Source organism: Camelus dromedarius, chromosome 1, assembly GCF_036321535.1.
Source record: "Camelus dromedarius isolate mCamDro1 chromosome 1, mCamDro1.pat, whole genome shotgun sequence".
Classification (NCBI taxonomy): domain Eukaryota; kingdom Metazoa; phylum Chordata; class Mammalia; order Artiodactyla; family Camelidae; genus Camelus; species Camelus dromedarius.
In genome coordinates, this window is record NC_087436.1 from 23,201,251 (window position 1) to 23,228,825 (window position 27,575).

General features: G+C 43.1%; 1 protein-coding gene and 1 non-coding gene across 3 annotated transcripts in view; both read left to right on the top strand.

Moving 5' to 3' along the window:
- TBC1D9 (TBC1 domain family member 9) overlaps positions 1-27,575 on the top strand; it is a 106,763-nt gene that overhangs the window by 47,770 nt on the left and 31,418 nt on the right. For both annotated transcript variants that reach the window (XM_064493752.1, XM_064493791.1), the window contains exons 3-10: positions 6,835-6,953; positions 13,924-14,152; positions 14,567-14,828; positions 16,608-16,815; positions 21,385-21,591; positions 22,419-22,589; positions 23,419-23,569; positions 26,916-27,130. In XM_064493752.1, the coding sequence (XP_064349822.1) occupies positions 6,835-6,953; positions 13,924-14,152; positions 14,567-14,828; positions 16,608-16,815; positions 21,385-21,591; positions 22,419-22,589; positions 23,419-23,569; positions 26,916-27,130 (1,562 nt within the window). The remainder of the gene's footprint in view (positions 1-6,834; positions 6,954-13,923; positions 14,153-14,566; positions 14,829-16,607; positions 16,816-21,384; positions 21,592-22,418; positions 22,590-23,418; positions 23,570-26,915; positions 27,131-27,575) is intronic.
- On the top strand, positions 19,993-20,064 carry TRNAT-UGU (transfer RNA threonine (anticodon UGU)). Its single transcript has one exon. It is a non-coding gene; the product is annotated as a tRNA-Thr (tRNA).

The following is a 27,575-nucleotide window of genomic DNA, read 5'->3' on the forward strand; positions in this document are numbered from 1 at the left end:
AACAGGACTGATAATGGAAATGAGGTGGAGGGTATGTGCCTGATGGCCACCTCGCTGATAACATGGCCCTGAACCCTGCCCTGATTCCATTGCCCTCTGATTTCCTTTCCTTTTTCTTCACCGTCTTAGAATCTCATCTGGGCCTAGATGGTCATTCATTTTTGGAACTGAGAGATAGATTTGCCCTTCTTGTCCAGCACTCTGGTTTTGATAGGATGCAGAGGCACAGTGGACTGCCCAAGTTCACATGGCTGGCTACAGCTAGTTAAGTAGAGCTGAGATCAAGGTCCCAGGCCACCCCTGCTCCCCGCCCAGTCCTTTTTCAGTGGCATCACACTGGCTTTTATGATTAAACATTCTTTTAGTCAGAAGCTGGTAAGACCCAGAGTTTAATTAAAGATTGCCAGTTGTTGCTGCTTCTGCTGTTTATTTACACTAGATGCAAAATGTTGGGTAATTTAGTTGCCTTCCACATGAGACACACGTAATGTGGAAGTTGGTCAGTTTTTTTTCATCCTTTCTTGGTCTGTATACCTCAGGAACTATTCCTGTTTTGTTGGGAACCTAGCAGCTTAAAAAAAAAAAAACTTGGCTTTTTTTTCAGTAAGCAAAACATGTTCATTGCAGGAAATTAGAAAATATAGTTAAGCAAAGAGAATAAAATATTTAAGACAGTAATAACACTTTAAAAATCTTTACCTTCCAGACTTTACATATATGTGTATGTCTGTGTGTCTGTACATACACATATATATGTATTTGTGTGTGTATGCATATATGTGTATAGACTTTCTATGTCAAGAAAATGTATGCCTATAATGTCAGTTTTAATAGGTAGATAGTATTTTATTGTGTATCAAATGTAATTTATCTAACTATTCAGAAAATCTAGGGTTTTTCTCTCTAATATTAACTGAATTTTGAAAAACCGTAGTGATTATCCTCTGAATAAAATATTTCCACATTCCTTTAATTATCACCTTAGGGTAAATTTATAGGAGTACATATGCTGAGTCCAAGAATATGCATGTATGTAAGGCTTTTAGGATCATGAGCCTGTTTGTCCTCCAGAAATAGAGCCATTTATGTTCTGCCCGTCAGAGTTGGTGAGGACCTTGGCATTTTAAGTAAAATAAGCAAACTGACAACACCAACCACTAATTCTTACTGCTAAGTCTGGATGAGTTACCTGGGCCTCTCTTTTCTCAGAGTGATTATAAAGCTATGAACGTACTGTTATGACCTGTAAGAGATCACAAGCAGAGCTATGTAAGCAGCTTATAATAGTTGCACAAAGAGTTGTTCTAGGCCTGCTTTACTTCAATTGTACGTACACTTTGCAATCCAAATGTAACAGTGTCAGGGCCGGAGAGATCTGCGCTGAATGTATGATGATGAGACAACAGTTAAGCAGCCAGTTTCTTAGTGCTCTGACATCAGAAGTTAGAAGTATCTTCTGCATCACATTTCAAGAAGAGACGTTTGTGTTCTGTTACTTGTGGCGGTCATAGCAAAAGTTACTGTTTGTTTAGTGCTTTGTATATTCTAGACCTGTGCTAAGGACTTTACATGTATTGTCTTCCTTAATCTCCAGCACAAACCAACGTGGTAGGTGTTGCTACCTACATTTACGGATGAGGAATCTGAAACACAGTGAGGTTAAGTCACTTTTCCATGGTCACAAAGCTAATATGTGGCATGGTAGGGATTTGAAACCATGTGTACTCTTTTGACATCCAAGTCTGTGGTCTGAACCATTAAGTGATGTTGTCTCCCTGATAATCAGGCTCCTTACTACTTCATATCATGTATCCCCCAGGTGTACTTAACCGCACTTCTAAAATAGGTCAGGGGGTGGAAGTGTAGCAACGAACAGCATACATTTTGGAGACAGAAGAGTCTGAATTTGATTTCATAGAATGTGAAAACTTCAGTTTCCTCATAAACAAGAGGACTGTAATTGGCCTGCTTATAGGATTGCTGTGAGAATCCGTGTCTGTAGTTAAGCGTGGCTCCGGGCCCCGGTGAGCACAAGTAAGTCATGGAAAACATTATCATTATCACTATTTAACCTGTTTATAGTTTTCGCTTTAATTGGATGTGGATTTTTAAAATGTAAATCTCCCTTTTGTTTCTAAACTGTTCAAATCACCACATTATTTTGGGTTGTATCTCTTGCCCTCTCTAAATATGAGTTTGTCATTTTTCTGGATGTAGAGAGTACAGTGGTGGCCTTGTAAATACTACAGGGACAGTAAGTGTCACTCCAGTGTGTTGGGTATTACTCTCACCTTTACAGATAAAAGTATTTAAATTTTGGTATTTAAAATCCAAAATTATCATCTCTGTGAATAAGACTGTGTTTGGATAAGGCCGTAAAAAAGATGATTCCTTCTATTTAAGTAGCTTCAAGTGCTGTTCATTTGAGGACTAGATCACCTTTGGGATCCAAGCATCCTGTTCTGATATCTGAAAATACTAGGTTAGCTGCTTTTTAATCTCTGGGATGTCTGGTGGATTTGTTTTGCTTAGTTTTGTTTTCTGCTGTCGTGAGTGGTTATTGTTTTTGCACTTACACACAGATATATACCCACACGTATGCGTGCACACAAGCTCCATCAGTGGGGATTTACCATTTTAGATATTCTCCAATTCATGTTTTTAAATCAGGCCCGCAGCTCCAGAACCAAACTGTATTACTAATTATGCATCGCAAAGAAATATCCACCGAATATCTGTCAGTGGGGAACCTAAGGCTTTGTTCCTAATCCTCAGAGGCCAGATACAATAGAATCAATTTGTGGGTCCACCTTAATGCTGCTTCCTTTTAGTTTCAAGTAGATTTCTTGTGCTTTAAGGTACATCTCAAACTAGATGAGAGATTAGACTAGGCTGATTTAGTATTTTCCACATCTTAGCGAGGAGTATTTAAACTTTGCCCAGATATATGCACAGAGCCTGTGGCTGGTATTCTAAAAACAAAACATAACACTGCAAATGATAAAGATTCTCATTTTTCCAAAATTAATTTCTCAATAATCTTAAGCCCATGAAGTGTTGATCCAGTTTTGACCATGGTGGAAAACTTTACCTTGGATTTCCTGAAGGAGTCTCATACCCGACACAGCTTTCTTTGTTGTTCTGGCTGATTGCACAGTCGGGTCAGCTTGTTTTTCCTGCTGTATCTCTGTAAATGCAGCCTTTCCAGAAAGTTGACTGCCAAGCCCTTCCTTTCTCTTCTGAGTGCCCAGCATATTTTGCTCAAACTGTTGGGTAAATAGACCTGCCTCTTTTCAGAAGTCATGGCAAAACAGTCTCATGTTATCTCAGTTTGCACAATAGCAAAAGGAACGTTCCAAGCTCTTAAATATTGCAGCCCTTGTAATTACTTTCTTGAGAAATGAAAGAGGCATTTATACGGAACATTAAGGATTCCAACATGTTTCTTCTGGAGTCTTACTGGTTCTTAAAGAGTGGGTTGGCAGAAGTGACAGTTGCTCTCAAACTGTTAGCAGGATATTTGCTCCGTGGACCTGACGTTTGTTCTGGGATGAGAAGTGGACACCTGCTCCTAGAGATCATTTTTACTAGATCAGCGTCTTCAGAATGTGTCTGGTCTGCGGGGGAGGGACTCCAGCCCTGCCTTATAGGTATCCTCATACTTCCAGAGCCTGGAGCCTTGAGTACCATCCTCATTTATTCTTTGTGTATTAAGGAAAGTGTTCAGAGAATATGGTGCATTTGCACAGTAAATAGAAATGTAAAAGGTACATTTACATCACTCCCCCGACAAGTGTCTCTTGGGTATAGATAGGAATCCATAGTTAATTCCTGAAGCTACCATTGGCTGTTGGCATATGTGACTTTTTCTTTCCTCAGTGATGGTGATAATGGTACACAAATTTCTTTGTTATCTACAGCCCAGTCTTCTGGAACTTTAGAACCTTAGGTCTGGATAGAGGCAGAAGAAACCTCAGAAACCTCTTTGGTGGTATACAAGCAGGCCTCAGGCACCAAGCGGTCTGAAAGAGCTGGAGAACTAAAGATACTGAGATTTGCCATCTCGCACCTTTCCTGTGCATGGGAGCTGTGAGTGGCTGGAGATAACTCCAGAGAGCCAGCCTTTTCACGTGACACTGACAAGCCTGGGAGAAGCAACAGGAGATGCAGGACAGCAGAGAAGCAGCTCAAGCAGCAGGAGTTGGGGTGGGGGCAGAGGGGGTAATCGCAGACAGGAACTTGGGGATTTACATCCTGGGCAGCAAGAAGTAGAGAAAAGAGCTGGCAGTGAGCATGGTGGCAGGTGCTGGCAGGTGGAGATTGTGGACATGATGGACAGCAGGACAGGGTGATGAGCAGGAGGTCCTGGGGCAGCAGAGAAGCCAACAGGTGGGGAAACAATGTGGCGAGTAAACTGAAATTCAATACAGGAGTGCTCCAGATGGCTACTTGATGACAGGGATCCACCCCGTAGACTTTCATGGTATGCCCATGAAAATCAGAGGTCTGAGTGAATGTTTGTTGAATGAGTGCATGTGCACACACACCATTTCCACAATGGCTGTGTGGCGGGATGGGAGGATGTACCCGTATGAATATGCACATAGAGAAAACTGAAGGTAGCACCTGCAAAGGTGGAGGCACACCTGGTCTGCCCTGGGGCTTGTTATCCTGGACTTTTTTGTCCAAGATGACCGAGGAACGGTGAGGTTGAAGTGAGGTTGGATTCCAAGACCGGAGTAACAGGGACTCTAAGGTCAAGTACCTGGTGTGACCACCTGGAAAAGGGCAGTGCATGGAGGAACACCAGTCAGCAGCCAGACTGCCCAGCTGAGCTAAGAGACGTGTGCAGACCGGCCTGTGGAAGGCACATCTGGGATCAGTGCAGGCAGGGCTGGAGGAGAGGCAGAATCAGGCTGGGAACTGTGCCCGGCGGGTCTGCAGAATCTCTGCCATCCTGCGGGTCCCTGGAGTGCCTCCATCCTCAGGTGCGAACCTCTCACAGGGCCAGCAGGCACAGATGGGACAGTGGGGTGCAGGGCATGTGGCCGGCATTCACGCTGGACTGAGCTCTATCTGTAACGCACAGCCAGTCACAGCTGGGGATGGGGGGTGACCTGTTTACAGACAAGGAAGGGCGCAGTATGTTTTAGAAAATTTTCCAATGCCAACTTAAAATTTTTATGCCTAAAATATTTGAACACTCCTGGCAAACTCCAGAGTGACTCATTTCCTAAATATTCCAAATGGTCATTGTACTTTGCATCTGAAAAGTGGTTTCTATTTTCGAGAGTGTATCTGTAGACATTATTCCTTGTGATTTTTACTACATTGCTCTGAGATGAGTCAGGGTTTTGTTTTGTTCTTTTGTCTCCATTTTACACGTAAAGAGTTTGAGACAGAGAGAGATGAGGCAAACTGTCTAAAGGCACCCACCGGGCTGGTGGCAGGGACGGAGGGGGACCCAGGTATCCTGAGTTCTAGCTCTTGCCGTGACAGCACAGTAGAGTCATGGCTTTCACACACGATTGACTGCAGCCCAAGATGAGTGAGCTGCAGAAGCTGCAGGAAGAACTCCAGACAGTCTCCTCTTACTTGTTCTTGCAGGGCTGCCTCTCCACTCGGAAATTTGCTCTTCGTCCTCTGCATAAGCATAAAGTCAAAGAAAATGAACGTTGAGTTTGGTTTTGTTCTTCCTTTCCTCGAACAGTGGATCTGAAACTCCTCAAGCCTGCCTCTCCTTTTCTAAGAAATTTTAGTTCTGTTCCTCACAGTTCTGAGTACAATTCTGGATACATTTGTATCTCCTACCTTTCCTGGCCAGGAATCAGAGTGAGATGCTGAGAGACCTTGAATTACTGGTGGCAGAGAAGAGAGAAGCTATTTTTAAGAAATCAATAAAAAAGATAACTTGGAAATCTAAGGAGGAGCATGAAGGGGTGAATCAAGGGAATCACAGAATCACTCTTTAATTCTGGAATGAGTGGTGCCCACAGTTTACATCTGTGAGATATATGTATGATTTCTGACAAAGTGTTCTTCTGCAAGATCATTAACCTTCCCAGGGCAAGAAAAGAAAAGAGGAAAGGAATTTATTCCAGTGCCTTGACAACCACATCGTGAGAGCATCCCTATTATGCCCTGCAGTTGTGAGCAGAAGCAGGGTTCCGGGTTACATATGCTGCAAGGCTAAGGTTGCTTAAATCTAGAGGTTGCCAGGAGAGGTGACTATGCTTCTTGTATCTGACTGAAGTGTAGTGGCTGGGATGGAGGCTGTGAGGATGACCTCATCCCGTTGCGTTTCAGGGCAGCTGTGCTGGTGAGAGCCGGGCTGCTCTTCCCTCGCTGTAGTCCATTTTCACATCTCATTCATAATTGAAGGGAGTGAGGATAATTTTTTGCCCATTATAGGAGGTGGTTACATCAGCTCTCCAGGGGCATACCAAAGCTCTGTATTGTTGCAACTTAACAACTGTAACCTAGTCTCCAACAAGATCTACATGCCAGTCCTAGGAGGGAGAAAAGAGGATAGGGCTAAACTCCCAATCCAGAAAAGCGAACGGGAGAAACATTGCTGCCTTCTACTCTGGAAGATTGTCCTGAAAACTTTCTGGACTTACCTGATCAGATGTGACCATAACACAATACTTACTCTCATGTTTCCACATCCTTGAGCATTTCTGTGTGTCTCCCATGGAGAAGAGAAAGCATTTAAAGGCAGAGCTGGTGGGAACAGTAGTTCTCTTTAAAGGCACTGCATATGGATGAAGTTAACCATGATTTTTAAAGTGTCTTTTAAATTCTGACTTTTGTTATCATTTTACATTCGAATAGGTGGTTCCAGAAAAGAAATCACCGAACACTGGGAATGGCTCGAGCAAAATCTGCTGCAGACACTCTCCATCTTTGAAAATGAGAATGATATCAACACATTTGTGAGAGGAAAAATACAGGTAGTGGTTTATTTTATTATATTATTATTTTTTTTATTGATGTCTGATTGACTATAGCACTAGTTAGTTCTAGGTGTACAACTTAGTGATTTGCTCTTTCTAGAGTAGTGGAGTTTTTTTTTTTTTTTTAACCTTCCACTGGGAATAACTCCAAACTTACAGAAAATTTGCAAAAATAAGAATTGTATAAAACACACCTGTAGACCCTTTACCCATATTCCCTGTTGTTAGCAATTTACCCCATTTACTTTATCATTTGTGTGCTCAGTTACTCTATTTTATAGGAAATTCCCCCTAAATACTTCAGTGTATATTTTGAAGAATTAGGACTATTCTATTAAATAACAACACTATCACCAGCGGTAAATTTAATACTAATACTGTAATAGTTGGCGCATTTTCTGATTTTGTTAATTGACCCAATAATGTCATTTATAACATTTTTTTTTTCCACTCCAGTGCAAGAGCCAGTCTAGGAAGCTATTGGATTAGTTTTCATCTCTTTTGTCTCCTTCGATCTGGATCATTTCAATAGTCTATCTTTTATGACATTGATACTTCTCAGTGTATAGTTCTGTTTTTTTTAATGGGACAGTTTTCCTTTGGGACTTTATTAGATGTCTCTGGAAGATTTGCTTCAGATTATGCATTCTTGGATGGGACATCATAAGCGATCTTGTGTCCTTTTCAGAGTATCGTTTCTGGAGGCACCTGACACCCATCTGCCACCCACTGGTGATAAAAACCCAGCAAGGTGCTAGCCAGTTTCTCCACTGTAGAGTTACTAATTTCACTTTTGCAATTTTCTGTAGGAAGACACTTTAAGGCTACCCAAATATCCTGCTCTTCATCAAAATCTCCCCCTTGATTTAGCATCCATCAGTGATTTTTTGGTGGAGCCAGTCTTTGCTCTTACGGTTTACAGTATGATGACTCTCCAATTCCACTACCACTGAGCTATATCCCTCCCCCTCTTCATTCTTTTTTAAGCTGCATACTATGTGTGTGAACCATAGATAATCCAGCTACTCTTCTATTCTGTGACATTTATGTAGTTTCCAATATTTTGCAATTATAAATGATGTTCCATATGTACGTTTTCATGCATATGCACTTGTGTATGGTTGGGGCTGTATCTTTAAGATACACTGGTAGAAATGGGGTTGCCAGGTCAAAGGGTAAATGCATGTATGGTTTGGCTGAATACTGCCAGTTTCGCCTCCCCATTTTACATTCCCACGAGCATGTATGGGAGTGCCTGTTTGCCCACAGCCTCGCCAACAAGGTAGATTATCAAGCTTTCGAGTTTTTACCAGTCTGAAGGGGAGAGATATTTTAGTACTGTTTCCATTTGTATCATCTTATTTATGACTGAAGTTGAACATCTTTTCATGTGTTTAAGGGCCATTTTTACACCCTGTCTGTAGACTGTTCATGTCTTTTGCCTCTTGTTCTGTGAGACTTTTGGTCTTATTTTTCCTTAATTTTTAAAAGCTCTTTTTAATAAAAAGGCCATTAGCCCTTTATCAGTTATATGTGTTTGTTGTTTTTCTTTTGACTTTGCTCACAATAGTTTTCACCAAACTTAAAATTTTTTATTTAGTCAAAATCAGCCAGTTCTTTCTGTTACAGCACCTGGTTTTTTCAGTCATAGTTAGAAGCCCTTCTTTACACCCGGGTTAAGGAGGAATTCTAGGAAGTGACCTGACAGCGTTTCTCATTAAAATTCCAGAGTGGCCAGTTTGTATTTTATTTCTTCTTCTTTGCTGAACTTCTACATGTATATGTAGTGATTTTGACGTGCTTGTGGAGGGAGGCGAGCTCCAGGTCCTCCTCCTCCACCAGCTTGAGCTGCCCTCACATGTAGTAATTTTATGATTGAAAAGAAGAAAAGTATAAATGGATTTTCACTGCTCTTTGGATTCTGATGTTTTTGAAGGGGAATTTTAACTGGACCACATAGAATTAGTGAGGACCGAGGAGTACCACAGCAGGTGCAATGATACAGCCCCTTCCTTTATTCAACCCCTTACCTTTCAAAATGAGCAGTCTATCAATGCTTTAAAATTGGCGATTTAAGCTTCTGCTCCAACCTTACTAAAGAGATGATTAGAAGAGTAGTGAAGAAGATAAAAAAAATTGAGAGAGGGGAAAACCTTGGAAAGGATCAGTCAAGCTAGGAAAAATGGCAGCTTCTGAGTAAAAAAATTATTCTTAACTAAATTAAAGAAGTATGCTTAATGACAGACAGCTGTTTGGCAAATAGTTTACTGACCCACCAGACTGAATTCTGATCCTGCTGGAAAAAGAATCTATCTTTATTCTTCTGGCTTTTTACTGGTAGTAAAGAAAAGAATAACATGTTTTCCTTGTTTAACTGGTAGTTGAATATAGAACTTAGGTATAATAGATGACTTTTTTCTTTTTGGAACGTTTTGTATTTGAAAGTTAATAAAAAAACATGCAAAAAAATTCTTGAATCATTGAGAGTTTTATTGATAAAATTAATCAGATTTGCTAACATCTTCCTGTGGTTTCTAAGTTCTGTATCTAAATTTCTGGGAAGTAGATGAATTTCTGGATTTCTGTAGATGAGGAGAGTCTGAGGAGGGGCTGGGCGAAAGGGGGCGGTGACTGGTGGGGGAACAGACGCAAAGCATCTTCTCTGTCCCGGAGCTACTACTGAGGTTCTCAGTTACCTTTTCATAGTCCTCCCTCAAATGTTGTCTTCTTTGGGAAATAGGTACAAATAAAGAGCTATAGGAAGACACTGAAGCTTCAAAGTGACAGTAGTTAGGAGAAATAAATAATAAAGCAAGGACAAATTATATCAAATAGCCATTCTTCTCACCATTTCCATTACACCAGAAGTGTCAGATTTAATTCCCCTGAAACCAATTATGAGGGAGGAATTGCTACTAATGCAGTTATGTGTGAAAGAACATCATTCATGTGCAAATGAATGGTTTAAACATGCACAGGTTGTCCAGTAATGAAGGGAACCAGCCTATTTGTTTGTGTTGAGATCTAATTAACTTTTATAAATTATAAATGAAATAATTAACTACAGAGGTGACCAGAATCCAAATACCATCAATAAATTTTGTTTGTTTCTTCCTAGATTTCTAATATGCATATTTATCATGACGGTAGTCTTGCTGTACATATAACTTTCTAGCATATCTTTTTTCTCTGGTATCTACTGTGTTGTTATATAACTTTTAGTTGTTACTGTAGTAACTGAATATTATCCCACAATTGACCTTACCAATAAGTTGAGTGGCCATTGGGATTGTCTAGGGACCCAACTGCTACTTCATATTAGTGGTTTTTTATTCAGTTCTTTTCATCTATTCATTCATGTTGGTTAATGGATTAAATAAGTTTAAGCACTTTTCGTGGACCTTAGTAGATATTGTCAGTCCATTAGAATCCTTGTGCAGTTTTCCCATTGCTTACTTTCAGCATTTCACTTGTTTAAATGGTTTTTCAAATTTAATAAGTAAAAAGACTGTGTCTTATTGCTTTAATTTTCTCTTTGATTATAATGTTGAACTTCTTTTTTCATGTCTCCTAAGTTAATTTTCCCCCTTTTGTGAATTACCTGTCAATGTCGTTTGGGTATTTAAATTTCTATTGGACAGCCTGAATATTTGGATTGTAGTAATTTCCCAAAGTTACGCGGAGCTGTTGCCTAGAACCGGGGTGACCTGTTTTATATTATGCAGAACCTTTAGAACATACAGGAAGGAGATAATTCCATCCCTTCGTTCCATCATCCGGTCCACCTGGCTAAAAGACTATGGTAAACTAAAAAGAGGTTCTGCATTCGGGACTCTCTCTTTTCCTGAAGGTGGAGACGCTGGGAGGGGAAATTTGGGGACTGTTATCCTTGCCATTGAAACCAGTTGGTAAGGCCTGGCCTGTTGATGTTAGTGTATTGGGCCCCAGAGTGTTTCAGAGTGATGTTTCTCACTTCTGTGTCTTCATTAATCTTCTCGTATTTAAAAACATTTTCTCTTTAAAAATTTCAATGAGCATTCTAGAGATTGTGGTACTTGTTCTTTAGAGAGCATAGTGTGAACCTAGTGTTTTCCCACTCAAGACATCTGGGCATGATTCCGTTTGTTACACGTCTCTCCCTTCTAATATTCTCCTTATTGTGACTTCAGGTAAGAGCCCAGCACAGTAGTCCGGGAGAAGAGCAGGCTGGCCTTGAGGGTCTCCAGGTTACTCTAAGTTGAGTGGCCATTGGGATTGTCTAGGGACCCAACTGCTACTTCATATTAGTGGTTTTTTATTCAGTTCTTTTCATCTATTCATTCATTTATTTCTTCATTCATCCTTACATATTTTTTGATGGCCCTCTGAAGGCACTGATAACTTTGAAATGTCGCATAGGCTGTAGGTGTATTTGCCAACGGGGAAAGGTTTTTCCATCCCTCCTCTCTCTGAACTGACTTCTTCTCCTCCCCCACTCAGAGGTCCAGTGGCCTCATGCTGCCTCCTGGCTGTCTACAGTTCCCTGCGCTACCAGAGCCTGCGCACCCCCAAAGCAGCCCAGCTCTAAAACGCGTCTCCCCTGGCCTCCACCAAAGTGGACATCTCTGTTCTCTCACGCGGTAGTATCAAAACTGACTAGAAAAAATAACCTTATCGCAGATGCTCTCAGGGAAGTGCATTGCCTCTTCCAGTGCCAGCCATTCAGCCCTCCCGAATGACAAAGGAACAGCAGTCGACAACTTGGTGCTTAATTTCCCAAGGATTGCAAGCTCTTAAACAATTTTAGATTTAGATATCCATGACTCTGGAGAACAAAATAAAGACTAAGATATGGCCCCTTAAGAATGCATGCTAATTTGGAAAGACAACATACACTCTTTTAATAATCTTTTTATTAAATTTTAGGTGCTAGATATGGTGATTAAAAAATACTTGAGACATTATATTTGTCTTTGAAATGCATATTTAGTGGTAGAGGGACATATAAACAAAATACTTTCACCCGACGTATAAATTAAGAGAACATAGAGACGAGAATGCTAGTTCTTATTTAGTCCTGGGTTAGTTTCACAGCGAGTGTGATAGTTACACTGAACCTGGAAAGGTTGATGTGGGCAGATTGAGGAGAGGTTTTATGGCATAAGATGCAGATTGGACTTTTTCCTTCTTTCACTGATAGCGTACAGACATTTTTAAGGTGGAAATGGTACAGTGAAAATCTCTGTTTCAGAAAGTAGTCGTATAAAATATGTATTAGAGTGTGGAGAGACTCGTGAGGAGGTGCCGATTGGGAAGCCATTGCTGTAATTCCTGGACTGTGTAAAGGGGCCAAGAGGTGGTTTCTCAATAGAAAATAGGTTGGAGACTTACGTTGGGGTTGTGTTTGCTGTTATGGTATTGTTTACAAGTTTGCTTTTTTACTAGAATTGAACAGTGATGGAGATGGCAGAAGTCTAAAGCCCTCACTCTCCTCCCTCCCACCATCACTTCTGATTACCACAACTGCCGGCGACTGGAGTGGAAAGCCTGGCAGTGAAAATAAAATTCAGGACATAATTTCAGTACATCAGGCCGAGAGAATCAACAGTACTTAAGATGAGGAAGGACAGTCATAGTTGGGAAAAGACTCGTAAGGAGGTGGGCGTTGGACCAGACACTGAGGTTAGGCGGGATTAGTGAAACAGACAACAGTTTGCTGCTAGTTTTTAGGCACACAGAATGGCAGGGCCCCAGGCAAGAAGGTGGCACGCAGATGACACATTCTGGCCCCGAGCGTGCCTCAGGCTGGCTGGGGCAGAGTAACTAACAGGGAATCTTGTCGAGTGTAGCACCATGAGAGAAAAGGTTGCAGTGCTGGTTGGATCAAAAGTGTGTCTGGTCTTCAATTTTGGACGTTATATGGTGGTAGTAGGGAAACACTCAGAATTTGATTAACAAGAATTTTCCATTTTAGGAAGATAAAATATAGAGAGCATCCAGGATATCCTGGAAGCCTGAGAGCCAGGAATTGTAGGTATGAGACAATTGCAATTTTCTGTCCTTGAAATACAGAGGACTCAGTCATGTCAAGGGGAACCCGGGAAGTTGCCCAGATTCACACAGAGCTGCAGTGACACTGTCAGGGTCCAAACCCAAGACTTCCATGCTCAAAAGTTCATGCTTTTCTCGTGCCACCTTGAGATCAGAGGAAATGAAGATGAGGTGAGAAGGATTTGGTGATTACAAAGTCAAAGGTGGAATTCCACTGAGCATTTTCTATCCAGAGACATACACAGAAGCCAGTTTCCAGGGAGCTCTGGAGGAACTGGGTAACAATGAAATGGCCTCTCAAGCTTCTATAATGATTAAACAGATTAAGCCAGTCACTTGCTATGCATATATTTTGTTTCCTGTGCAACTGATCAAAAATCATGTATCTAATATAAGTTTTTGCTCTCACATTCACTCCTTTTCTGCTCAAATGATTGCTTGTTCCTTTTTGTTAGGTTCCCTGGTGTTATTCACAGCCCTGAGACAGTGAGTCTGTGGCCAGAATCAGTTAGTGACAGGTGTTTCGGTCTTTCCTCCCTTCCAATTCACGATGAAATTTCATTGGTTTTTTTTTTTGTTTTTTTTTTTTTGAGAAAGATGGAAGTTGACCTTTGGGATGACTCTATCATGATAAGCTAGGAAAAGCAGTAGAACTAACAAAATCCTTCCATGTCCTCATTGGTCAAATAAAACTATGGGCTTCATTCTATGTGAACTTATCAAAATGATTAGTACCAGTAAACAGATGATAAGATCTCTGTTGCTCTTGTTCACTGGCTTAGAATTTGGGAGTTGGCTTTGAAAATACTCTGTTTTTTAAAAACTCTAGCCTTTGAAGTTTGTCTGCCTCCACCCCTTTCCAATATGTACAGCATACGGAAAAATGTAGCTCTAGTCATATTAATACCAGTTGTGTGTTTTGTGCTTTACCCCTTAGGGCATCATTGCAGAGTATAACAAAATCAATGATGTGAAGGAGGATGATGACACAGAGAAGTTCAAGGAAGCCATTGTGAAATTCCACAGGCTGTTTGGAATGCCGGAGGAAGAGAAGCTCGTCAACTACTACTCTTGCAGCTACTGGAAGGGGAAGGTCCCCCGTCAGGGTTGGATGTACCTCAGTATTAATCACCTTTGCTTTTATTCTTTTCTCATGGGTAGGGAAGGTAAGTTCTCTAGGATCTTGGAGGGAAGCTTTGCAAAGTCTGTTGAGGTTTGCCACATCCAAACATCAACAATTTATCTGTAGTTGTAACTGAGCCAACACTATTTTGTAACGATTTTAACAATTGAATTCGATTATTTTTGATCCCACAGTTGTAAAGAAATTGATTACTAAGTAATAAAGAGTCACCAAAGGTATAATCCGTTTAGCAGACATGGACTTAAATCCACAATAATCATGGCTCAGAATTTTTGTGGTCCAGATTTGTCTCTTAAAACTAACAGAATAATGATAAATACTGGCACAGAAACTCACAGGAGTTCAGTGAGATTGGGGCGTGGGGTTGTGAAATTACAGTATCTTGAAAGGATTTTAAGCAGCTGCATGTTGACCCAGCCTTGTTTCCTACACTCAGCCAAGCTGGTAATCCGGTGGGTGGACATCACTCAGCTGGAGAAAAACGCCACGCTGCTTCTGCCTGATGTGATCAAAGTGAGCACAAGGTCCAGCGAGCATTTCTTCTCCGTATTTCTCAACATCAATGAGACCTTCAAGCTAATGGAGCAGCTCGCCAACATTGCCATGAGGCAGCTCTTAGACAATGAGGGGTTTGAACAAGACCGATCCCTGCCCAAACTGAAAAAGAAGTCTCCTAAAAAAGTGTCTGCTCTAAAACGGTGAGTGACAGAGACTCTGAGCCTTCCAGACTTTAGACAAGAAGCCCATCCATTCATTTATGAAATTTAACCTTCTCTGAACAACTTCAAGGGTTTCACAACACTTTGCTGGGTGTGGATACAAAACTGAAAAAGACTTTCTAAGGCACTCACAGTTCAGCAAATGAGGTAGACACGACCAACTCCAGCATAATGTGCTGGGACCTCTTCTGGTCCTCTGAGCACAGTGCCATGAGCACACAGGTGGGGAGGTGGGCTGAGAGGGTAGGAAAGACCTCTTAGCAGAGGCTGCTGGGAGCTGGGCTCTTAAGACATAGAAGAAATTACTCATGCAAATTCAGTAGGATGGAATAACATGATGGGAGAAACAGAAGGGGAAAGCACAGGGGGAAGTAAGTCCATCACATGTGTGGAAGGTGGCTGGGCATGGGATGAGAGGCTGCAGAGAAGTCTGAAGACTGGATGTGGGAGGAGGGCTAGAGAAAAGACAAGGGAAAAGTTGATGCCCTGAGGTGTGACAGTATGCATGGAATTACTGAGATGGGGATGAGGGAAGGATGAGTGTTTCCAAGGGAGATGAAGCCTCAGTTTTGATCAGGCTGAGTTGAGTTGCCTGCAGGACATTTAACTGGACATCGGTCCAGTAGGATATATGGAATTGGTAATCATCGCCACGCAGCTGATAGCTGGAACCTGACCAGAGGTCACTGCAATTAAAATGTCTGGTGATATGAGACATGTTTTGACAGAGTGATAAGAGGCTGGGTCACCGCAGTGGATCGACTAGCACGTGAAAAGCAAGGCAAGGGAAGTAGGGGCAGGTATAGACCGCTTGCTCAAGAGATTCAGTGGTCAAGGAGGGGGCTTGCTCTTTCTAGACTAAAGAAGGTTTGAAAATAGGATAATCTGAAGTAGGCAGATGGGAAGAGTTTACTGGTGAGGGCAAGCGCAGGGACAGGTGTGGGTGCAGGTGCAGAAGGGAGCGTGGAGATAAAGCTATAATAAAATGAATAATTTTAAAAGTGGCATCTCGTAGGGCATGGAGAAGGATGCGTGTGTGTGCTGATACCTCTCCCTTTCAAACGGGGAAAGGAAGCAAGAGTCGGTGAGGATGGAGGCAGTTTTGGAGACAGCAGGGAGGGAGCTGGAGGGCTTCTCTGTGTCCTGTGAAGCCAGAAACTCGACCATCCAGGGGCTCAGGTGGTGTAAGAGCTTGAGGGGAGAGGTTTAAATAACCGCCACTGTAAACAGAAAAGGACCTGATTCGGGAGGTTGTAGCCTCCCGAGGACCCAGAGAGGTTAGAAACGCGAGTTGTCCCGAGCTGGGTTGCTCCTGTGTTTCAGGCAGGTTTGTTGTCTGTTCAGAGCAGACAGTGACAGTCAACTGATTCATGTGGCTTTTGTGCCTTCCCATTTGGTCATTCTTAAAAGATAAGACCCCGAAAGTACATCTAGATGAGTATAAATGTAGTAATCTCTTTAGCAATTACCGTATTCTTTTAGAAAGAGAATTATGCCTGTCTAGGCCTTGTTTTCCTAAGATCCTTGAACATTTACAAATACTGATTGTGAAATGACAACCCAAGGGGCCCTAAATATATTAAAATAATTTTATTATGTTTTTGAGTCCTAGGTTGGAGCTAACTCCCAGGAAGGTAGGAGTAAGTCTGACAGGCTGGAGGAGGGGAAAGATGGGCTGGGGAACCTCCGTTGCTGCATCATTTAGAGGCACTGAAGCTCTTCTCTTGTGTAAGCTGCGTTACTGTTGTTGCTTTCCAGCGATCTCGATGCCAGGGCGAAGAGCGAGCGATACCGCGCACTTTTCCGGCTGCCCAAAGATGAAAAATTAGACGGCCACACGGACTGCACCCTCTGGACTCCATTCAACAAAATGCACATTTTGGGGCAGATGTTTGTCTCCACAAACTACATCTGCTTTACCAGCAAGGAGGAGAACCTGTGTAGCCTCATCATCCCGCTCCGAGAGGTAAGCGTCAGGTGAAGATGGGTATTTGAAGAGTTTAATCTGTAATACTTCTTTGTGTATTTTTTACCAGCGTTGGGTGGCTTTTAACCATAGGGTGATTGTTCACAATTCTTTGATGGAATCTGCCACTCTTTCCTGTGTTGTCATTGCTCCAAGTGACCGTGGGACCTGCAAGATCTCTTCTTCTGGAGGCAGCCTGGTGTTTTTAAAAAAAATGTAGGTTTCATTCTTGTTCAGGTGAGGTGAGGCCAACAGAGCAGATGACTGTCATGGAAAAGATTGCTTGTTATAGTCGCAGATCCCTCTAGGGGGCGCACGCCATGCCACGGGGACCACACGGGGACCACACGGGGAAGCACCAGGGCGGGTCAGCAGGCAGAAGAGCAGGGGAAGTGTGGAGAAGAGCCTTTACTGTGGTTTCCATGGGAAGAAACAGTGGAGGCAGGGCAAACAGGCTTAAGTCTGGCAAGTTGGATAGTTTTGGCAGGCCCTAGGGCAGAGGGCCTGTCTCCAGTTGGCTGGTGCCTGGCCCTGGGGTGATGGGGGCAGGTGAGTGGTGGCCCTGAGTGTGAGAGCAGGTGAAGGAGGTCAGTGGAGTGTGGGCTCAGGATTTGTTGGTCTGCCTATGGAAGGGCCGCTCACAGGTGAGTCCTCTGCTGTCCCTAGGAGTTGGCTGACTCTGGGATGGGTGGTCCTTCCAGGGTCAGCAGGGCCCCAAGATGTGAAAACATCAAATACAGAAACTAGAATATGTGGTTAGTACACCTGGCTCACAGCCTGAGCAGCTTAGTCTTTAGAGGAGACAGTCCAGGTTGTGAACCAGAAAGCCAAGTGCTGAGATCTAGCTGGTCTGTCGATTCTCTGCATCGGACCCACTGGGACCGCCTGCCACGGTGGCAGACTCCTAAGTCCACCCCGGATCTTCTGAATCTGTGCAGGCTTTGGAGTCTGTAGTTTAATAAAGTCCCAGGCTGACTCACATGTGCAGTGAAGACTATGAAACATCAATCTTGTGTCTGCGGTGGAGGTGGGTTTCTGTCATGTCTTCACAGTGATAGGTTATTCTGGTACTTGCGTGGAAGCCTTGCTGTGCTGTTTGGGGTTGAGAAGGAACTCAGGTTAAGATGTCAGGGGCTGGCAGGCCTGCACTTTCTAACCTGGCAACTTTCAACCTTCTCTGGTCATTTTCTAGAAGTTAACATGGTTGGAAGCTTTGGCTATTAAATTAAGATTGACCCTTTGTTAAGATTCCCTATAGTAAAAGATTCAAGTTTCCCTCTGCCTTCTTTTCTTTTCTTTTTGTTAAATCATTTATGTAAGCAGATGTTCTTGGTTTTTTTGTTTGTTTGTTTGTTTTTAAACTGTTGCATCATTATTACAGTAAATTTGTAAGAATACAGACAAATAAAAAGAAAGCAAAATTCACCCCTAGTCTCACCATTCAAAGATGACCACTTTAGTTAACATTCTGCTATCCAGCTTTCCAGACTTTCTATACATGGCTGTGTATATGTCATTTATATTATTTACATATAAAACATAAAGAATTTTTATTATTTGCTTATTTCCCTTAACAGTATACACTTAACTTTTCCCCATATTATAAAACACTCTTTTACAATGTAACTTTTAATGACTGCATATTATTCCATAAATGGATACACATATAATTTATTTCTTCTCATGTAGGTGACCTGTGGTTGGACCTTTGCATTGTTTTTAGTTTTCTCCCAATCATATGTATAACTTTCCTTAAGTTATAAATTCCTACAAGTTGAATTGTCAGATTAAAAAAAATGAGAAATGTTAGGCAATTGATAAAGTGTACAGCACTTTTTGAGGCCAGGAATTGTTGGGGGTGAATTCTGAGATGGATAATTCATCAGTACTTACAACTGGCTCAGAAATGCATTTTATAACTTTTTCCAGCAAACTTACCTTCTTTGTCTTAGGGAGTTATTATACGTGTGTGTGTGTGTGTGTGTGTGTGTTGTAATTGACATATTAGTTTCAGGTGGACAACATAGTGATTCAATATTTGTCAGTATTGCAGAATGATCACCACAGTAAGTCTAGTTAACATCTATCACCATAGACAAGACTGTTACTGAAATTTTCTTGGTCAAGTCCTACCTGACTGTAGTAAAGCAGAGTAACCCAGACCGGCTAAGGAAACCCATCCTGGGATTAAGAATGTTCCATGGATGTGTCATTTATGACTCTGAGTGAGTCATCACTCTGTTTATCCAGAGGGAACTGAGGAGCAGAGAGGGGCTGGAGCTGCTGTCCAGACGTCTGCTCTCCTGTTCCCCACCTCTTGGTGCGGTCCAGCTAACTCTCTGCACATGCCAATGCAATTTACAGCACGATAGTGAGAGCTCAGGGAACTGAGAGAGTGGTGGCTGATACCCTCAGCCCATCTTCTGCTTGCCAGTTTTCTCTAACAGGTAGTAAGGCAGAGATAATTCAGTCATATTTCAGCGTAAATCAGATGAGGGACAATGGTGGGGGTAGCGTTTAGAAATAAAGCATTCTGTGGCTGGAGGATGCAGCTTTAACATGATGCTCGGTGAGACAGCAGAGCCCTTTCCTTTAACCTGATGAATCGCTGAAATATATTAATGGTAGATCTCTAACCTCGACTAATGGAAGAAGCAAAAGACTTAATGTAATTTTTATTACCTGTAGGTAATAATAATGACAGAAAGCAGTAGGGCGGGGCTCCCACCCACCAGCGAGTCTGTTTGAGCAGACACTGGTCTTTCTGTGAACTGAGTTAAACTGATTCTGTGAACTGAGTTAACTGTATTTATGATCCTACTAGACATAGGACTTTACACTTTGACTTCAGCAAGATCCACGTGGTGTCTGTGTTTTAGGCACAGAACTTGAACCTTTCATTCTTTTTGCATGTGTCATTTAGTCCCAGACACCTGGTGACCAAAAGAATCAGAAAAAAATCCGTTGGGAGAAAAGGAGTTTTTATAGGTCTTTTAAAATGAGGATTATTCAACATACATCTGAGGGGTCATGGGAAGATCCTTTTTATGATAAAGAGGTTGTTTTTGTTTTTGTTTTTCCATTTTTCTAGCTTCATTTGCATTGAGGAATAAACACTTTTATGTGCAACTCCGAGTATCTCAGAGGATTCCTTTAAAAATGTATAAATATGTGGGTGGGGGTATAGCTCAGTGATAGAGCGTGTGCTTTGTATGCATGAGGTCCTGGGTTCAATCCCCAGTACCTCTGTTAAGGGGAAAAAAAATGTATAAATATATATCTAATTCTATGTATGTATAAAATCTGAGGATGGAAGTCAGGTCCTGCAGGTTTCCCTTTATGGACCCCAGTAATCCCTGTTTTGCATTTGTGACCATGTAATTTTTTAGGCAACTCCAGTGGTTTCCTTAGCCTTGAAGTTTTCAAAGTTCTGCTTTGGTGGTTCACATGAAAATGCTGATGAAAGGGCTGAAGTTGAACCTGTCTAGATGACTTACCAGTGGAAATGAAGAGGGGAAGGAAACTAAGTATTTAGTCAGAGCTGCTGCAAATAAACCACCGATCTAGGGCTGGCCTTGAGGCGTTCTTCCCAGTGGGCTAAAGAAAAAACTTGTAATGCGTTTATCCTAGTTTCCAGTTGATGAAAATCCTATTATAGAGCACCAAACACATGGCATCATTTCGAAGCTAAAGCAGATGCCCCCTTCCCTATTTTTCTCCCAGTGTGGTTCACTCACTCCACCACACACGCACGCTCCCTCTCTCTCTCTCTCGCTGTCTCTGTCTCTGAGACCCAACCACACACCTACACACACAGCACCCCACCTCCACACACACATAGAGTCAGCCGGTGCAGATAAGGTTGCAGTTAACTTGTTTACGTCATGTCTGTTCAAAATGGAGCCTTTAAAACTTTGAAGTGGTGGGAGGTGAGGGATGCAAAGCCCTGGGGTCTAAATGAGACGTTTGAAAGATTGGTGGTGTTTTGAAAGCCTTCTCCACATTAAGCTTTGTAAAAAGGAACCAGTATCATGCCTGTTTCTGTCTCTTAAGGGTGATGTAGCAGCTGGGAGTTCTCTCTCTTATGGCTCCATGAAATTTTAATGAAAATCAAAGAATTCCTTCACAGCAAGGTTTATTCATTCTTGGTGCCACTGACCTGGACTTGTCTTGGCCTGGGCGTTGTTGGGGCAGCTGCCCTGTGTCCTGTGCACTGCAGGATGTCTAACAGCATCCCTGTCCTCTACCTGCTAGGTGCCAGTGGTACTTCCACTTGTGACAACTGAAAGTGTCTCTAGATGTTGCCAGATGTCTCCTGGGGGGCAAAAATTATTCTCGATTTAGAACTACTGATTTAGAAAAACCAGCCAGATAATTCCAGCTCTACTTTGATTTGTTGTGAGCTGCTTTATTTTATGGGAACAGAGTTAAAGAATCTCAGCTTGCCTCAATAAAATATGGGTGGTTCCTATAGGACTTAAAAATGCTGTGTTCCTTCTTCGGTGCTGCTCAGAGATTGCTGTTGCATAATCCCCAGAAAGTAATGCTCTGTGTCCTCTTTCTTTTCAGGTGACGATTGTAGAAAAGGCAGACAGCTCCAGCGTGCTCCCCAGTCCCTTATCTATCAGCACCAGGAACAGGATGACCTTCCTGTTTGCCAATTTGAAAGACAGAGACTTTCTAGTGCAGAGGATCTCTGATTTCCTGCAACAGACGACCTCTAAAATATACTCGGACAAAGAATTTGCAGGAAGCTGCAACAGTTCAGATGATGAGGTCTGTGGAAGGCACCTGCGGGTGTTTTGGTTCATCTTATTACTCTTCCCTGGAGGTGCTCACCTCCTTGTCCCGTTTCTTGGATCTTCAAGCTTTGCAGCTGTGCTGAGATGAACCGCCTACCCTCTGCCCAGAGCAGTATCTCATTTAAATCTCATGGAGTTTGTATTTGGGATCATCGAGGGCTGGACAGAACCTTAGAGATCATCTGGTCTAACCCTCTTATTGCACTGTTGATCTTGTTGGGAATGGTACAGAGGTCATTTATTATGATAAGATACGAATTGTATCCCCAGTTGAATTGAATCAGGCCCTGGACCAATATCCAGGGAAACTGAAGCCCTGAAAGTTATGTGACTAGCTCAAGTCATAGCACAAGTTACTGGTAGTTAAAGCAAGTTGTAAAAATAGTGAGCACATGAGTAACAGCCCTGCCCCTGTCCCCCTGCTCTAAGACTATGTGGGCATTTTTGAGGCAGCACCAGAAAATAGAGAGGAGGTGAGGGAGGTGGTCCCATAAGCAGTTGACTCAACCACAGTGTGCTTGGCATGCAGCATACTAATCAGAGAGATGTGTGGCCAACCACTTGTTGCAAAAATACATCTAAAATACAGAGGATAAACAAACAAACAAACAAACAAACACAGAGGAGACCTCTTTTGGGCATTGGCTCTGCGTCCCACGACCCCACCAAAGTGCTGGCTTGCTGCCTTTCTTCTGCTTTGTGACGTAGCAAGAAGCCTTGGGAGCCAAGCTGTTGGTATCTGTCCAGAGTAGATCCTACAGCCCAGACCATCCAGCGGCTTGCTCCTCTCTGCACCTGCAGGTGTACTCTCGGCCCAGCAGCCTGCTTTCCTCCAGCCCCCAGAGAAGCACCAGCTCTGACGCTGATGGAGAGCGCCAGTTCAACCTCAACGGCAACAGCGTCCCCACAGCCACCCAGACCCTGATGACCATGTATCGGCGGCGATCTCCCGAGGAGTTCAACCCGAAATTGGTGGGTGCCTCCTCCTCTTGCCCAGAATGTTCTTATATTAGAACCATAACGTTTGAAAAATATGCTCTTAATAAAAGCAAACTCTTTTTTTTTAACTTTAAAGTTGCTAAGAAATTAGATCTTAAGTTCTCAACAACCAAAAAGAAATGATAATTGAGTGACATGGTATGGCAGTATCACATTGCAGTATCTAGTAAATCAACAAACACACTGTACACCTTAAAAAAAAGTAAACTCAAATACGTCAGTATAACACATTGTAGACCTTAAAAATAAACTCATAAATCCATCAACAGATACTTTCCTGCAAGTAAAGCAGATTTTGTCAAATATGTCATTAGGTTTCAGAGTGGCTTCTTCACGGAAGGAGATGAGTTAGAGACAGTACAGATGACTTTTTTTGGTCATATTTTTAACTTTTTTATGCGTATTTAAAAAATTGAAGTACAGTTTTGATTTACAATCTTGTATTTAACTATTGTTTAATCAACTAACAAATAAGGACATAATTTCTCAGACCACGTTTTAAAAACATCAGCTTACTTTCACTTGGAGGTGTGGACATAAAGCCATAAATGTGGTTTGCACTCTGCTGACCCATCTCAGGTAAGCGGAATTCTGACTCTGGTACAGGAAGCGTCACGGCAGAACCACAGGCTGTGATCAGTCAGGGAAGGACCCCAGAAGATCTGAGTCCTTTATCCTTATGTCCATTCTGTCCAGAACTCAGCCGCTGTGTTCACTAAGGAAGATGTTCTGACCTTCCATTGAACGTCTTACCATCCTCCAGGTACTTTGGGATGTACTGATGTTTCATTATCTATTTCAGGCCAAAGAGTTTTTGAAAGAGCAGGCCTGGAAGATTCACTTTGCCGAGTATGGGCAAGGGATCTGCATGTATCGCACAGAAAAGACGCGGGAGCTGGTGCTGAAGGGCGTCCCAGAGAGCATGCGCGGGGAGCTCTGGCTGCTGCTGTCAGGTACGGCCGGCGGGGGTGGGAGCACCGGCCCCAGAGCCCGCGGGGCCGTCGTGCACCAGGGCCCTTTCACCACGTCGGCCCCCCATTCAGGGCTAAATTGCCGTCCCTTGCCAGAGTCTTGAAACCCCCCCATGACTCTTCCCTCCATGAAAACACAGGACACGTATTCAACAGATGTTGAAGCCACCATCCCTTGAGTCCTCGTAACCTCTTCCATTTTTCCTCTAACTCTATTTAGGGACAAACAGAACCCAAAGAAAAAGAGTAGCATTCTTTGTGATTTTTAGAGTCTTCTTTTTTTTTTTTTTTTCTCCTTTTTCAGCTGTTTCAGCTTCATTGAGGATGTTTAAATGTGGCACTTGTCCAGAGCAGTCGTTGGGGTGGGGAAGAGGGCAGAAATGGAGGAATAAGAGAACCTCATCAATGAGTTTTGGCTTCTCTTGATTTTGCGGGTTCTCACTGGAGACAGGGAAGAGAGGCCGGAATGGGCTCTGGAGCTAAAAGCCTACCTGGATTATACTTACACTCCAAGCTGGAGATGCTGGGAAGGACAGAAGGGGACGATCCCAGAGCCGTGGGAGAGGTGTGTCCATCTTTACAGGCCCACCACTAGGCTCACGCCCAGTATGACGCCATCAGGTTAAACCTCTGAGTCCGCTACAGAAGCCAGGGGTCCTTTGGGGCTAACCCCCATCACTCCTTCCTCCCAGCCTCAAGCATCCCGTGTATCCCAGGGATCTGTTCTGTCACAAACATCAGAGCATTTCTTTGGGTGTCACCAGTCTTGTCTTTAATATATAAATCAGTTGCTCTACCTGATTAGAGGGCTGAAATGGAATCGTTTTAAATAGGCTCATGTGAAAATTTTTATTTGAACCTGAGCTGGTCTGACACAAGTGCTTATATCAAAACCTTTTATTTTAAAGATGACATTAAAATGAAAAGAAGTTACCAGACTTACAAGAAAGCCTTAAAGAAAAAACTTGTAGCTCTTTCTAAAAGTAGCTATAAATGGTAATTACCAATGAGCTGTTTTAACAGCTCAGAAGTAGGAGTAGAGAATCCTGAAAAATAATTGGTCTTCTCTGTTTCATGTAAAACTGGTTTATTCTGTCCTCATTTACATGTCTTGTTTTTCATTTGCCACAAGTGGACCAGCCATAGCTCCTCATTTACAAATCCAAATTTGAGTCAAATTGTCTCTAATTTCCAGTCCATCTCAAGAAGATCCTTACCGTCCAGTCTGCCATCTTTCCTGTGTTTGGTGAGCTACTCACCTGACAGCCTGATTCAGATCGCTGCTGCAGTGAACAAAACAATTCCATTTTCATCTTCCTTACTCAAATGGGGAGTTACTTACAGCTGCATTTTAGATGAAAATGAAACTCACGGTGGGCACTGGGAAACAGGATACAGCAGTCCACAGCCTTGTAGAGCCCTGTTTAGAGTTAGACCCAGTGTTTTCCTTTTTTTTTTTTAACTTTTTTGGGGAGGGCAGGTAATTAGGTTTATTTATTTTATTTTGTTTTTGGAGGAGGTGCTGGGGATTGAACCCAGGGCTTCATTCATGCTAAGCATGCAGTCTACCACTTGAACTATACCCTCCCACCCGGCCCCCGTGTTTTCTTTAACTGTGATGGGCTGCGTGAGGCCAGAGGTGAAGCAGTGTACACACCACGTTTGTTGGGTATAGAAGTGAGCCCATGTTTCCACCCAGTGCATCGGGGGGTGGGTAGGGTTCACGCGGAGGCCAGCTTGACCACGGGGAGAGCCCAGCCTCCTGGGACCTGCCCTGCTTCCCATGACTCTGAGGGCCACTGTCCCAGGACCTGGCTTGGCTACCCACTAAATTGAGTGCAGGCCAGATGGCAAGAAGTGCTTGTAAACCATCCTTGAAAGGAGTGCAGAAGCTAGTGTTAAGCTAGTGTTAAGTCAACCAGACTGCCTTTGTGGGGCAGGTGTGAGTGATGAGGCTGGCTCTCTGGGTGACTGTCAGCGACAAGGAGTGAGTAAGCCCAGGGGCTCTAATTTCTAGTCAGTTTACCCTGTCATTAAGTGTGTGTGTGTTTGTGTGTGTGTATAGATAACACATATATATATACACATATTTAATTATATAGTATGTACATATGTGTGTGTATTTTCTATGTATATTTATGTGTGTGTGTGTGTGTATATATATAATTTATACATACTTAGATTTTATTTAACTAGATTTAGATTAAGGTATTTGTATCCAGGGCTTTTCTGTGCTCCGGAGTCTTACAGGGGGAGGATATAGCTCAGTGGTAGAATGCAGCATTAGAAATCCTGGGTTCTGTCCTCAGTATCTCCATTAAAGTAAATAAATAAACCTTATTACCCCCCCCAAAATAAGAAGCAAAAACTTTAAAAAAAGAACTTAAAATGGAAGTATCTCAAAGCAGTGATTCTCACCACCACCTGGCCCTCATCCCCACCCCTGCGGGGCTCCCCTCGGTGGCAGGGGCCTGTCACTGCAATTTTAAACATCCCTCCAGGTATCTGAACCCCACCTCCTCTTCACTAAGGCGGTTTGAGCCCTTCGAAGCTTGCACCTTAGCAAACAGTTTCCAGACTTGTTTTGAGATGCAGAACCTCCTTTTTCAAGTGAACGCCTAAGGAGGAGCCCCGTCAAACGCAAGCAGAGCTGCCGTGGTTGATGGGAGGGCTGAGACCCGCGAGCCTCAGCTCGGCGCAGTCCGCCCACCTCCCTGCCCTTCTCGGAGCAGCCCCTCGGGATAGTCTGGGGGAGTTCCTTGAAACTCTACCTGAGGGAGGTTTCTCTTATTCTTTAATCATCATTATTTTTTACTGGAGTATAGTTGATTCACAATATTGTGTTAGTTTCAGGTGTACAGCAGAGTGATTCAGTTATTTTTTTCTGATTACGTTCTGTTATGGCTTATTACAAGATACCAAATATGGTTCCCTGTGCTGTGCAGTAGGTCCTTGTTGCTTATCTATTTTATGTATGACTTCTATCTGTCAGTCCCATACTCCTGTTTTACCCCTCCCCGCCTTTCCCCTTTGGTAACCGCAAGCTTCTCTGTCTGTGAGTCTACTTCTGAGTTGTATGTGGATTCATTTGTATTACTTTTTAGAGTCCACACATGAGTGGTAGCATATAGTATAGGGAGGTTTTGAAATAGAAGAGGAAGAGGGAGGGAAGCCAGGAGTGAACTGACAGCCTGGCCGTGACTGCAGCACACGCACCGTCGTGGGATGTCACTGTCACCTCACGCATGTCCTCTGAGGGGTGGGGAAGGCCACGAGGCTGGGGGTCCGCTTCCACTTTCTGACGCTGGGTCTGGTGGGTGTTTCCCAGGTGCCATCAACGAGAAGGCCACACACCCCGGGTACTATGAAGACCTCGTGGAGAAGTCCATGGGGAAGTACAACCTCGCCACGGAGGAGATAGAGAGGGACCTCCACCGCTCCCTCCCAGAACACCCGGCTTTCCAGAACGAGATGGGCATCGCTGCTCTGAGGAGAGTCCTAACAGCTTACGCTTTCCGGAACCCTAACATAGGGTATTGCCAGGTGAGTGTCACAGACGGATGAGGCTTTAAAGAAAAGACGTGTTATTAGCCACTGAGGAATGAGCAGAAAGGCTTCATGGCCAAGAGAGCTGTTGCTGCACGAGGGTCTCTCAACCTTGGTGCTGTTGGCCTTGGGGACTGGATAATTCTTTGTGTGGGGCTGTCCTTTAGGATGTTAAATAACATTCCTGTTTAATAACATGTTTAATAGTATCTACCCACTAAATGCCAGTAGAACCCCCTAATTGTGACAACTAAAATTTCTTTAGGTGTTACCAGACGTCCCCCAGGGAGCAAAGTCTCCCTGGGCTGAGAACCACTGAACTGAGCAGAGGAACCAGGATACAGGGGTGTCCTTCCTGGACCCTCTGGTGACCTGCCTGGTCGCTAGCTAGTCGTGAGCACGCCCGCGTACCTACCTGTCCTTTATTTCTGGATTCTAGGTT